The 14,612-nt window shown below is 44.7% G+C and overlaps 1 protein-coding gene across 1 annotated transcript; it reads left to right on the top strand.

Moving 5' to 3' along the window:
- The first annotated feature begins 1,087 nt into the window (after positions 1-1,087).
- Positions 1,088-5,492, top strand: eve (segmentation protein even-skipped). The gene is made up of 4 exons (XM_076373596.1): positions 1,088-1,232; positions 3,003-3,199; positions 4,707-5,336; positions 5,427-5,492. Exons 1-4 carry the CDS (start codon positions 1,088-1,090, stop codon positions 5,490-5,492), a joined length of 1,038 nt encoding a protein of 345 aa, XP_076229711.1.
- The last annotated feature ends 9,120 nt before the right edge of the window (positions 5,493-14,612 follow it).

The following is a 14,612-nucleotide window of genomic DNA, read 5'->3' as shown; positions in this document are numbered from 1 at the left end:
ATACCAGATGGGTCAAAATTGCCCATTGTCATTTTCCCATTTATTAAAGAGATGATAGACACTTCTCTGGGAAATTATTAAAGAAACAGATTTAACAATACGAAAACTGAATTGTAAATAAACTGAAGTCTCAATACTCCTCAGTTTTCTATACAGGAAATTCGTAGAGTCAATTTAAGTAGTCTTAGTGTAAAGCTTTGCACGCCCACGGTGGAAACAGCAGTAAAATTGTATGTCTTTCCTTACGTTTCGAGAATCAGCTGATCACTTACAAGCTGAAAATTTCTATGATAATTTCAGAAGCTGAAACATTAATTTTCTCAATTCTTCTTTTCAAGAGTTAATCTTATTAGCTTCTAAGCACCTCAATTACGACTTCACTTGGGTTAGTCACGACAGTTTCAATCGACACCGATGTATAACAATATCAAACACTTATTTCCGGAACGTCCCCTTCGAATTCCGAGCCGAAAACAGGAAACTGGTGCGGATGAAAAAAAGGGAAGAAAAAGAAGCGAGCAACCCCTTGCGAATTCGGAGTTCATCAGCGCCTCGCGGAGGGCCAATTCGGCCGGATTCGCACTAGGGTATAACGACAGATAATTTCCTCCGGCTCGATGCATAAGTTGATGCTACCGGTGTGCCTCGTAAAAAGGCATCTGTGCCGAGTGGCTGCAGTGGTGGGGACTTCCCAGTGGCTGGAGGGATGATAGGCGGGGCCGGAAAGTCGCGTCGACCAATGGCGGGTCGGCACAGAAGGATGGTCGCCCGACGCAATGGTACTGTCTTATAAATTGATGTTAAACCGGCCCGACTTCTCAGTCGAACGTGAACGCTGCTTGTAGAGTTTTGACTCCGTAGAAGTCGGTTCAAAAGAGGACTTTTAGAGTATCGTTCAACAGACAGTTACAGTTAAACGATACAGTGAGAGCGAAGTCGTCGTGTGCGTTGTTTCTGCGAATACATGTCGGTTGTACGACACGCAAACACAGACGCTATCATCTACATTAAGTGACAACAGTGAAAAAGAGGGGGAGTTATTCCTCAGTGGACGTTCTACGAGGGAACATAGGCTCGCGAAGAAGAGATGCAGGGTTATCAAAGGAATTTCGAGGAGCAGCGCGACCAGAGGGAGGAGGAGACGATTGTCGTCGACTTGGTACCACCACAGTACCAACTCAGCCCACCTCACAGTCCTACACCTGGAAATATCTCAAAGACATCGGAGAAAGGTAAGATTCTTACAGTGTTTTGGATAGTGACGTCGCGGTAAACGCGCGGAGGATGAAGGAAATCGATAGAAGTATTTTCGAGCTTTTCTATCGTAAGAGGGTGGAAGAGAGGGATGAAAGGGTTTCTTGGAGTCTTCGTTTCGAACTTTAACCCCTTGTATTTTGATTCCTATTTTAATTTTGATGGATAGAATTAATCCTGACGTTAACAATTCATGTAAATGTATAATAAACTGTAATCATTGATAACGAAGGAATATTCATTCGGAATTAAAGCAATCGAGTAATATTAAGTTCGATTTGAAATATTCACGAGTCTGACGCGATAGCAGAAGGCAAAAGATCAAGAAATTTTAATGTAAAGTGTCCTACAAATTCAATGTTTCACGAACATTAGTATTTAACGGGGCGACGTGACAGTTCCGCCGCCGTCGGGAAATTGTGACTCGCGGTTCTTGTCTGGCCATTAGGAGGATCAACAATTCGGATGAGTTAATTGAGATGGGTATCTTGTATAACAACGTCGGGGCAGGGGACAGTTCTCGGGATTTTATTAAACGGACTGCGAAGATTGAAAATAAGGTCAGAACAGAGTCGGGTGAAAAGGTTTCCTGGGGAAGTGACCTCTTCCAGTTTATTACTGTGATTATTTTATGGATATTGCCTGGTTCCCGAAAGCAGCTCGATCCTAAAGATCTATTTATTGTTGGAGAAATAGGGTAATCAGTGGCGAATTTCTGATTTGCGCCTCCCATTTGCTTTCATTTTCTGTGAACGAAGAAATGAACGCAACCCTCGTAAAAGCGGTGTAGGTATATAAATTCATTGCTGCTCCCTTCGTGTCTTATACCTTTTACTGTTATTGCTTTCGAAAATGTTCATTGCTTCTCAACCCCTTGCTGATGACCGAGCTTGGGTTCACGAGAACCCGTAAGACCCTGTCGCACAGGAAACAGCATCACTGAAGCCAACAGCTTCATGTCAATCGTTTGATTTTCTGGTACATGTTTATTTACACTGTTCGACAATTACAAATGAATTTTGTATTGACAACACCGATTGATACAGTGCAAGTTGTCAATGTAATGTATGTAAACCAAACAAGATCAACGTGTTGTGAACTGAACGGAGTTGGTCGGCCTCGAAACTGTTAAATGTGCGATGGCGTATACGCTTGTGTCAATCAGACATTGCTGACACAACAACGTAAAGATCGTAAAAAAGATAATAGTCGTCGACTTAGGAACATTTACATGTTTAGTTTTAAACGTTGTGTTCGATCGTTCAAACTTGCAAACGTTCAAATTTTCAAAATTTCAAGCCTACTAACGTTCAAATCTTAAGATTCTTAAACTTTCAAACTGGCAAACGATGAAAATTAGAAAATTCCTATCAAAGATAAAGAATACACGATCCTTTCTCATTGATAAGATAAGCTTCAGAACCTCCGTCGGTAGACCGAAGAAAATGATGACGAAAGACACCCGGGGATCGCTGAAAGGAGTCCAGGTGAGGTCAAGCTACCCGCCGGGCTCTCCTTTCAGCCTCTTTCCGCCTTTTCTTCTCGCCCGCTGCTTTCCGTTCGGCGACAATATGTGTAACCGCGCCGGGAAAACAAGAACGGTGGTCGGGTCTTTCCTAGGAACAGTTTCCTCGTGACAAATTGCGGTGAAACGTCCCCGACACAAAACGGACACCCACGACGCAGCGGTGCGGCGTCCGCTGTTCCATTCGTTCGTGAGCTTGACAGAGTCTCTCCTTTAATTGCAGACACTTCGCCGACGCATCAACAGCAACAGCAGCAACCGTTGGCCTCCATGGACCCAAACATCAGACGCTATAGAACCGCTTTCACCCGGGAGCAACTGTCTCGATTGGAAAAAGAGTTCCATCGGGAAAACTATGTCAGCCGTCCACGGAGATGCGAGCTCGCTGCTCAACTGCACCTGCCGGAATCGACGATCAAGGTATGTATCTACATATAAAATAACACATTTAATCCTTTACTATCCAAATTATCCCTGATTTTTCACTCCGAAACTCTCACATCAACGTAAACGCTGAAACATTTGAAACGATCAGCTTCTATTCTGTTGATATTGTGGACACTAACATCGTAAAAGCATCGATTACTTTCAAAACGAATAATTATCACGAGATTATACATAGATTGTACAATTCTTACGAGCAGAGTGCATATCGCATTAAATATTCAGTAGCACCAGCGTTGATTCGCGTATAGTTCCACGTGTCGCTTCATTAACTTACTAGTGAACGTTTAAGAAGTGCTAAAATTCTACTGGCACGTTGTCGCCTTACGAATAATCACTCACAAAAGTTGATGAAACGCGCCATACAGCATCGGAACAGAATTGAACGTAAATTCGACACAGAAGCGCGAAGGGTTAATTGATAGCTGCGCGGCCAATTAGAAAACCGTTCTATCCCGGACCCCCCCGCCATCGCGGACTCTGTTTGCCGAGAGCGGGCAAACACCGGCGCGGTGAAGTTCAGTAAACAGTGACCTCATCCTCCGTACCCGCGCGTTGCCGTGTAGAAAAGTGTTCTATTAACACCTCGGTCTGTTTAATTAATACCAGTAATCGACGGTAGCCAGTAGCCCGAACGTTCGCGAGCGCGGCAACGCTTGGGAAAGCCTTGAGGTTGATGTCTCTCCGTTCTTCATTGCGCAATATTTCGAACAACATTTCTCGCGTCCGAACGCCATGCTGGGCAATCGAAAAAAAGTTAATTCGCTCGGTTACAGCGAGCGTTCCCCATCAGAGCAGATTAGTTTTTCGTTCGCGCCCGGCGAACGAGAACGCGGGACGTTTTTGCGTGCTCCGCCATATTTGATCGGCGATTATGTCTCGGGGAGAGCGAGAGGAAAGGAGACGCGCAAGGATTGCTGGGGGATTTCTTGCTCTTTCCATCGTCTTTGTCGTTCTCCTCTCTCTCTCTCTCTCTCCCAGAGCTGAGCAAACAGTCAATCACGAAAGGCAAACAACGCTGGCTTCCTTGGACTCCGCTTCGCCTCGATCCCCTTGATCCTTTTCCCGTGACTTTTTAATGTCTTCCGACCGCGACCGGTCGATCCGGTCGGAGGTGTTAATCACGTTAATTAGCGGTTTTCCCGGGCCACCTTTGACTTTAATGGATCCCTTAATTTCTCATCTCGCGCGGCCACGGTTCTACAATGGCTATAAAACCGCTGCCGATGGGAACGAAAATGATCGAGGTGTTAAACGACGGGTGCGCGTTCCACCTCGGGTCCTCCACTTTTTCGGGGCCGAACGGTTTTCTGATATGTCGCGGTCTGAACTGACTATTCTATATTACATCTCCATTGCTCGCGCGTTAAAAAACCCAAAAACCACAAGACCCATCAACCCCACCGACCCATTAAAACTCCTCGAAACCTCCAGAAACACCCTGAAACTCGTCATCTCTAACGAAAGGCTTGTTCGATTCCAGGTCTGGTTCCAGAACCGTCGCATGAAGGACAAGCGGCAACGGATGGCGATGGCTTGGCCGTACGCGATGTACACGGACCCAACCCTCGCGGCGACATTGCTGGCCGCAGCGACCGCCACGCTGCCGCCTCCGCCTTACCACGGTGCCCCAGGTCTGCCACCCACTCACCTGGCACCCAGCTACCCGGCAGCCGCCGCGGCAGCTTACTACGCCGCCAGGTACACGCCGTACTCGGGTGGAGTGCCGACGAGCAGCGCGTCGTCGCTGCACCGGCCTCATCCCCGCGCAGCGGCGGTGTACCCGAATCACGCTCACCTTCTGCAGCCTCACCCCTCGCTGGCGCCGCTACACTTGCCCGGCTTGGGCGTTCCTACGGTCGCCAATACCGCCTTCCCGGTAAACAACACCCCCACCACGGTCGCGACCAGCTACAGGCCGACCTTGCTGCCCGAGCTGAGTCCGGTGAACTCGGACGCTTCCAGCGACTGCGACTGCGTCGCCGCGCAACAGCCCCATCTCGCAGTCCACCATCATAACGGGCAGCTCATGCACGAGAAGACCTCGCCACCCCCGATGCCGCCGACCACGCACCCCTCGGTGCAAATCAAGCTCCCGACTGGGATCAGCCTCGCCGGACTGCCGACCGGCATGTCCACGATCGGGGCTTTCGAGAGCAAGACCGCTTACTCGGGACTGGGCTCCACGACCAGCGTCGTCCAGGCCAACAAGATGGAACCGCCGAAACTGTTCCAGCCTTACAAGAATGACATCTCCGAGAGGGCGTAAAACGGGATGGTTGGGACAGAGTTAGATGTACATAAGTAATAAGAGGTTGATGTATATACGCTGGACGTCGAGTGTTGCAACCTGTGACGTCGGTTCCGGATTTTCTAACGGTACGAAGGACCGAGATAGAGATAACGTATTAGTTGTACAATACTCCGCGTTGCCGGGAAGAGTCTCGGGAGAATGAGGATCTAATTGGTCTTAGTTTTGTATATGAACTCTCTTCGGTTTCAATGATTCGAAAGATTAGAAGGGCGCAGTAATAATTGAGGTTCGAATGTTCGATCGTTCGCGGCGAATGCCGCCGTAATGGCGATCTCGAGGCTTGAACTTCTTTTTATTTGAATGCATAGTGCAATCAATCCTCCCAGCTGATTGTCAGTATTCTTGGCTAGGGTGGGTAAGAGTGACATGGGGGAATAATGTTTATTTATGATATTGCTCGTGTTGATAAGAATTCTATTTAATTGTATGTACCATGCAATTCGAGGAGATAAAGTGTTTTTAGTCAGTAAGTTAAATCTATCGTTAAGTTGGACATTTCCTGTCGTGGAAATGAGATCCCAGTGCATTGTTTTATCGATTACATACCAAAGAATGTATAACTGTAAATGAGAACTTCTGCGGCGGTACTACGAGAAATGTAGTATATTTTTTATCCGAAATGAGTAGAATCAAATGGGTCTGTTCGATAAGTGTAGAATCTGAACATCCTGGGACTTAGACGGCTCTTCCTCCTGGCAACGATAGGAGTACTCGTCATTGTAAATTTGATCTGCGTTTATTTAGGGTTAAGTGTATCATACGTTCTATAGGCGGAAGTATGTAAAGAAAGTTTATATAATGTATAGCGTGTTCGAACTGCCAAAGATTCACGATCGAGAACTGAATGACAAACGTGTCGATCGGAAGTGTATAAAGGAATACTCGTACCTGTTCAACGAATCGCTGTGCAACACTTGTGTTACATACGAACGACGTGTCGGTGATCGCGTGTAATTAGTACCGTAGATATTAGGATCGTGTACAGTAGTAGAATAAGTAATTTATTATAGACGTTACTTCACTGTTTTGTAGAGGTTTCGTTCCCGCGTTTCTCGGCGAGTTCACGTTCTCAGCGAACGTGTCTCGAGGTAGACTGTTGATACGTATGCTTAAGGATCTACATGTCAACGTAAGAACGATGGAGACGAATAAAAGTTATATATAAACCATGAAAATGATTTGTGTCTATCTATTGAAATACCCTTTCCCACCCTTTGAACTTGATTCTTACAATTCGCACGACATTGATTTAATTCTTGCCTGATTTGGAGAAACTCTAGTTGAAATTGTAGAATATTAAAGCTTAATATTAAATGGTTTCATTCGAACATTGAAGATTTGAAGACTTTAACTCTGCCGATTACAGTACCAATAGAAATGTTAATGAAAATATTTTCGAAATGAGAGATCATCTTGATTTGCGAATAATGGATAATGAATTTAAAGGTAAAGTAATGAATTTAATTATAGGGTTCAGCCACGTTGTTGCAGGTTTGATTTGCTCTTAATTCAAGGGAGGATGGGTTGTAAACGACAACCGCAGCCTATTTTCGGCGCAGGCGTTAAATAAATCCTTAATAGTTCTTCCAAGACACGGTATCCATCAATCTGAGCTTTATTGCACCAGTATCAAATCAATCACTGTATTTATTTCGCCCCTCCTGTCGACGTTAGTAATAGCCCTGGCCCTTTCCCCCATTTTCACTGGATCTCACTAACACTAAATCGTAGCTGGATCTTATTGTCTGCGAGTGCACGTTACATCGGAACCGTACACACCGAAAATTCCGTGAATTGAAAATGATCGTTATTTAAACCTTCTTCGCTAATTGTTACACCTACTTCCATCTTATATTATAATAAATAATCAGTGTAAATCTATCTTGAAGTATCAAATTGAGATTACCAAGGGAAGAAATAATTCCTGTAAGAACAAATCACTTGACAACTCACAATAATCCTAGAATCATTAATTAAGAATATTTCAATCGACAAATAAGGAAAAAGAATAGAAAATCACATTTTTGTAGAAACGAATTAGATAAATAACACGTGTATTCTTATAAAATGCAGCAATGAAATAAAGAATGCAATTAAAAAGGGAAAGACAGACATTAAGAAGAAGGGGTGGTTTTCACAAGATGTCTGCGAAAGCGCACCGAATGCGTTCGTCAGATTCGCTCAGCCGGAATTTGGGGCGCCGGTGGCAATTAACTCTTCGAACGATTCTGGCGGGGAAACGAGATAATTCCGTATAAACGCCACCGGCTTAACAACCCATTGAGGTTTAACTATGAATCTACTGCCACCCGCGTCCCCCACGGTTCTCTTTATCCGACATCGACGAATTGTATGGCTCGTGGGGAACCACTGGGTCGCGCAAATATATCCTGGAGCGAGTGATAAAAATTTTAGTGGTAAATAGTACCTAATATTTAACACCGGAACAACAGTACCAGTCGAAATGGCGAGTCTCGGTTTTCTCATCTTGGGATTATTGATATCTCGAAAGCTTTAAAAGTCTGACTATTGATTTAATAGTATAAATGTTTAATGCTGTCAATCTACTAACTTGCGATCAGCCAACCCGAGGTAGAAATAAACCTGTCGCAGGGGATGATACCGTTAAACCGAAACGTCTCAATCCACGAAACATATTGAGCAACGTGTCCGACGTTCGCGACTAATCCTGGCTCCGTCCACGATTTCGACAAAGATTCGGGATCAACTTTTAATCCCAGCCTCATTTATCAACGGGAGTTGTAAAGAAGAAAATAAAACGTCGCCCCAGCCAGAGAGAGGTTGTGCCTCGTCGCGATCGTTAAAACAGTCGTGGGTATTCCAAAATACAGCCGGGAAATTTGAAACGCTTCATTGATAAACAAGAATGATGAGACGAATAATTGCCGGCACGGAATATTGAACGTTACTACCGTGTAGCTGAAAACGAAGAGACAACTTACCTGCAATATCGTAAACCCATAAAATCTCGAGCCCATCCGATGTTCGGGAGGTCAGTGCGGGATAAAAAAAAGTCGCAGCGCTGATCTTCCGCCATAAATATAAAACGAGCCGTTTTGTTGGTGGCTCGTAAAAAAATCATCGAAAAAATCTCGGAAAAAGACCGAATCAGCGGGAGTCTAGCTCATCCTTCGCGAGAATTATAAAATATTTAAGCGTTATATTATCTGGCCGGGAGAGGGCCTATCGTCGTAAAGTGTTTACTCATCTTCAAATGGTCAAATAGTCAGGGGGTTGACTATTAGCGCGTTGGATTTCCTCGCCCACTGGTTGGCGGGTCTTCCTGGGACGAGCAATAACGTTCCTGCTGGTCCAGGAGCGAATGATAAAGTTAACAGTAGTCAATTCCGGCGACCCTTATGTTTGTGTAAAAGATGATCGGTCGGTGAAAAATGTTCTTTTATTTTAGAAGGCTGATTTGAATATTTAAAACATAGTTCTATCAAAGTTAAGAACTGAATGTTTCTAAACGTATGAGTTTATGATTCCTTATCAAAGTAGCATTTATATCAAACGAAATTAGAAATTTATAATCTTACAATAAGAGAATTTAGATATTAGGTTAATTTAGAATAAGATCAAACTAATAAAACTTTAATGAAACACTTAATCAAATCAATAGGTTTGTATGAATATACAATTTATATTAAAATAAATTCCTCAAAGTATTCCAAGGACCGTGAATAAAGATCAACCGGTATCACAAGATCGATCATTTTCTTTCCGTGCTGTTCAGCCTGTGATCCAGCGGGTTCATCAAATATTAATATCCAATTTATACCTTCGACGAAGGGATCATCCCCCAAGCGAGCGGTCTCACCCTCCGAAATTACGTCGGGATCCCTCAGACGTAGCAGTTCGGTCACCCCCTACGTTTAGGTGGCGGCCATCTTTTCGAAGAATCACCGGACGATCCGTGGAACTGCATTATCTTATCTGACAAGCCATTAGGTGACGTTTAAACGGCTCCTTCGTAACAATCTATTTGCACTGTTGTTCGATAGGGGGATAGATAGCCAGCAGCATCCCTGCGCCAGGACAATAAGCATACGATAGCTCTGGACAGCGATAATAACGCGTTATTTATGGAGATACATGTGTTCGTGATGGATCTTACGCGCGAGGTGCAGGAGACGTTCAAAATGGCGGAGTTCCTTTTTGCACGACTTCTTCGACTTGTCAAATTCTGTACAAAATTTGCTTATTCTACTTTCATCTTATTTAAACTGGAAAACTGAGAACTCTTTTGTAAGATTTATGAAGATACACAGAGATCCACAGGAATGTCTTCGTTATTTCTGTCATCAGCGTAATTATTATCAATTATCAAAGCAGAAATTCCCGAAGAACAGGAAGCATCACAAATACCGGAATCAGAGAGAGGAATGCCAGGGAAGTCACGTCCAGCCACAGATTTTTCGTTATCGACGGTCGTAAGTGGCTTCGATGGGTTTCGCTGCGACCGCAGGAAGCGTTTCACGGCAGGATCTTTTTTGTCCGGCGGGAAGAAAGGGAAACCGGGATTTCTGAGGCGGGGTTAAACCGTGATCGAGTTTGTCTCGCCGCCGTAAAGAAATGTTGACAGCTTTTGGTCACGTCTCCATAGACCGCCCGCGGCTGCGAACTACGGCGTTAACATGTCCGCACGAGCTGCTCCGCGCCGAAAAACACGGAACCCCCCTTGGCCCGAACGTATCCCTTGCGAATCGAACACGGAATTTCACGCGCCGTGCACGGACATCCCGGAGCAGACCGGAAAAAAGTCCTTTTCTAAAGTCTGAAACGTTTCAGGCCCGGCTTGTTTGCTAAACACGGGTCGCTTCTGAAAGAATCTTTTCGGAACTTCGATTTATCTCGAGCGTAACATCGGGGGAAACGTGTTCGCAACGGTTCGATGCAGAGATGAGTGAGTTTGTTAGTGAATAAATTGTTCATGAAGGGCTAATCAGCTTCTTTCGTCGTTCCTTCAAGAAGCTTCTGTATCTTTTTAGTAGGATAGAGCGAGGCGAATGGGATCAGTTCAGATTCAACAGTGAAAATCTAATAGTTAGGACTGAGAATGAACAATTTTTTTTATAGACATTAAGCTTCAATATCAGTACATGGTTCACTATATAGCTTACTGAATTATAAAGTATAGTACAGAGATGTAGACGAAAAGTATATTTCGAGCAAACGAAATGTTGCACGAATTCCATAGAATATTCTTGGAATATCGTGTTTGTGAAGGTTTCGAAGCTTGAAGAATCGAGGTTTTGCAACTTGCCCGACGCGATCGATCCACGTAAAAGAGTGTCATCGATTCGAAGCGTTGAAACTCGTTCGACTCGGGTCCGGATATTTTCCGAAATGCCCGGGGGTGGTGCGTGACGAAGGAACATTAGGCACAATATTTGGGTGAAGGCAAACCTGTGGCTAATTGAAAAGTCAAAACTGCTGAAAGGAGCTGCTTGTTAGCCGTGAAAGCGTAGAGGCGTAGCGCCCCACGGGTCCCCTGCGGTGCCACTCACAAAGAGGGTGGTTGCTTCGCCCCCCGACTGTGATTGAACCATGACGAGAAGCTCACCTTTCCCTGCGAACTTTCAGGACCTCGGTACGAAGGAGCCTGGATCGAAGAATTTCTTTAACCCCTTGCCCTACAATATCGTGCCAGACTTTGACTTTGACGAACAACATTGTTTAATTTGTTTGAGAGCAAATTAAAAGAAACGAAAAGCAAAGGAGAAATAACAAAGAAGTTAGATCAGTCGCAATCGTTTACTGATAACGTCTATCAGTTCACGAACAAAACTGTTCATTCTCTTACGACTTAAACTACACGAATGACACAAACATCAATAAAATCGAAATATAGGATTAATAAACGAAACTATTTCCTCGAAGATACCGAAATAATCAGGGTCATAAAAATTTACAGTAGATCCGTTCAGCAATCCTAGCGTTCCATTGAATTTTTTCATTCTCCATGCCTACGGGAAGATAAAAGAAAATCTTCCCGTACCTGTAAAACTATCCAATTACAACCGCAATTATATTATCCAATAATAAGATTACTTAACACTGTAGTCCTCATCAAACTGAAAATTCCAGTGTCACACAGAAAGAATCCCAGGTCCATTTGGGTAGGGGACCCCCATAGAAGTCTGTTAGGCAACAGGAGCTATTGGCCGTGTTATACAGCCGGCAACAGCCATAAATGGTATTTACAAACCCGAAGATTTGGCTCTACCGTCGATTTTTTCTTCCCCGGAAGGACAAAAACGGGCCACCTTTTACAAGGCCCGTGAACCGTCCAGTTAACGCCCTCGTTCGAAGAAGTTAACCCTTTCCTCCCGTTTTTTTTTTCCATCTGCACAGGTCGCGAATACTTTTCGGAAGCTTCAACCCTTCGTTTCTGCGGAGTACCACTTTTTGCCCCGGTTTTTGTACCGTTTTTTCTTCGACTGCGCCTCCGTGATGCACAGTTTTTTGACCCAGAAAAAAAAGTACCGCTGCGGGTCTCGCGGGGATCTCGGAGTCGACGGAATACTGCCCGGAAAAATCGGAAACGAATCGTTCAAACGCGTTTTTCCAAGTGTTTCCTCTTTTTATTGTTGTAAAAACGTTCCTCGCGCAAACAGCGCGCGTTTTTACGTTGCGTCTGTTTGCCTCCGGGGATGATCGGGCTGCATCATGCCGGAGCAGAACCTTCGGACAGAAAAACCGACCGCTTTGACGACTTCATAAGTAGACGCGTAAACACGGGCAGCGCGGAGTTACAATTCGGAAATGGGATTCAGAATTCGTGAAGGAATGCTTTGAAGATCATAGAAAGGATAGGAGGAGGTGCAGAAATTTTGATGCTATTGTTGGGAGCGATTAGAGCGACGATGGTAACTTGAATTTTGTTTAACTGTTTGGAGAATGATTTGTGTGAACAGTATCATTTCACGATCGACTTCGGAATTTTGGGAAACCAAGGTTTTCAAATTCTTTAATCATTTATTTGACTAATATTAAATCTGAATGTCTATTAATAAGAAATCAGTAACTTTCCGATTACTACGATAGACGTTGACTACGAGGTTCCCACAGTGCACGAAAATGGCAGCGATTACTCTGCGGCATTAATTCCCACAGTAGACGTCTCCGGCGTCGATAATCGATCGACAATAGGACGACGCGGTATCGAATCCTGGGCAAGGAACTCGAAAAGATCGGTCACGGTCCGCATCGGGAATCAATTCAGGGCTAATATGGCGCTGTTATTTATTGGCACCCGCCGCATCAGGATTCGGCATGCTCGCCGTTTACGAGAGAAATATTATGCCGCGAGAGATCGAGCTGCCGATTAAAATCGGCGACCGTCCGCGACGAATTGATTCGTCGAGTGACGCAGGTTCCATATCGCCAAATATTATGTCGCTCTCCTTAATTCACAGACTGTTATTTTACCATTTAAACGGGAAATGATAGTTGACTGTGTAATCGAGGCATTAGTGATAAATCGACGATGAGAAAAATGCCTAGATGCATCCATTGTAAATTACAATTACAGTTCATTTACAACGGCCATAAATGCAGCAATATAATAGTCCTCCGCCCTCTCGCGAGGAATACATTAAAAAGGGTTAATCACGAATAATGTTCCAGTCTAATTCCGTAAAGCGGGATTCACTCGGTTTGTAAGAGACAACCAAATGACCGGATGGGCGCGGAACATGGACTAGAACACAAGGGGACGCCATAAACCGATGAAGTTGTACCGAAACTTCGGAAACGACTTTTCAGCGGGGTCCCGGACAAACGGGGTACGGAACAGTTCGGTAAAGGGCGCGCATAAAGGGGGTTAAAATCGTGTCGAAGGAGAGAGCCGCGAGGAGGCTGCGAGATATCTCCTCTGTCTTCCGTTTACCTCTCACGAGGCAATATTACTCGACCGGTGTCGCTCGGTCCTGGCGAAGGGTGCGACGGAGACGCTCAGAGAAACGGAAAAGGCGCGGCGGATAATAAACCAAAATAAAACCATTCGAAGATTTACTGCGGCAACAGTCTCCTCGTCACCCTGCGGGGTCGTTCTTCCTTTCGGTTGACTTGCGAGACGCGGCAACTTCCGTCGAAACCCACCCTCGGCGAGGCCATTGTCGTTTTGGCCAGAAATATGACAGGGGTGCAGCGGAAACGTTTCTAGAATCGTCGCGGAATCTTCTGAAACGCTTCGAGATCGATTTGTTTTGCTAGCAAGCGCCGACCAACGAGATTTTCGATTTTTTAGGTTAGGTCTAACGCTGGGAGCACCGCGCCCGACAAGATGGCGGGTGTGAGTTTTCTTGTTTCGTAATTATTGATATCCGAATGGTGTGAAGCATCTGAAATGATTTTAAGAGTAAGCAGGCTTATTTCAGTACTGTAATGAGTGTACGAAGAGATTCGGGGGAATCTATTGTTGCAATTTTTATTAGAATTTCGTGTTAATCGTGTTTAAACTCTTGCTGGGAATTAATTGAGAGATTCGGCGACGTCTATTCCTGTGATGCTGTAAGAAAGGGGTGACCTTCGTTTATCTTATTTAGTTAAGGAAGTTAATCGAAGGGTTCGTCGGTGTTTGGAAAGGTATACTATAGAAGCGGCATGGATTTTTGGGAAAGTTTGTACAGTGAATGCTTCCCTGAAGACCGATTAGGTATAAAATCGAAACGGTACGAGACCCGGTAAACGGCGACAGTGTAAATGCATAAACGCATAAACCATTGCACAGGCATTGAATTCTTCAAAAAAATTTACGACACCGATTGTGCCTATAGCCCGCAACTTCTGCAGCCTCACGTAGAAGAGCCACATTTTCTCTTAACTTCCGGGCGCGGCCAGAATCCGCAAACACACAAGGACGAACGGAGGTCTACCGCTCTGGCCAATGCGGTAGACCCAAATCCGTCGTATCTTCAGATTCTGTCAATTTCTAGTCTCCTTATCATGATTCTCCTCCAACCTGTGATTCTATGATTTCTTTTACAGCTGTGCTTGATAAGACTACTTCACCGTTCATAATTCATTAAGAAGAGAATAGAGCTGGAT

The sequence above is a fragment of the Nomia melanderi genome, chromosome 14 (genome assembly GCF_051020985.1).
Source record: "Nomia melanderi isolate GNS246 chromosome 14, iyNomMela1, whole genome shotgun sequence".
NCBI classification, from domain to species: domain Eukaryota; kingdom Metazoa; phylum Arthropoda; class Insecta; order Hymenoptera; family Halictidae; genus Nomia; species Nomia melanderi.
This window is presented reverse-complemented; position numbering and strand designations above follow the sequence as displayed.

Excerpts from the sequence above, each read along its gene's own strand:
- eve (XM_076373596.1), top strand. The coding sequence starts at position 1,088 with ATGCAGGGTTATCAAAGGAATTTCGAGGAGCAGCGCGACCAGAGGGAG. Across the intron at positions 3,200-4,706 it reads TGCCGGAATCGACGATCAAG|GTCTGGTTCCAGAACCGTCG; the intron begins GTATGTATCTAC and ends GTTCGATTCCAG. Across the intron at positions 5,337-5,426 it reads TCCCGACTGGGATCAGCCTC|GCCAACAAGATGGAACCGCC; the intron begins GCCGGACTGCCG and ends AGCGTCGTCCAG.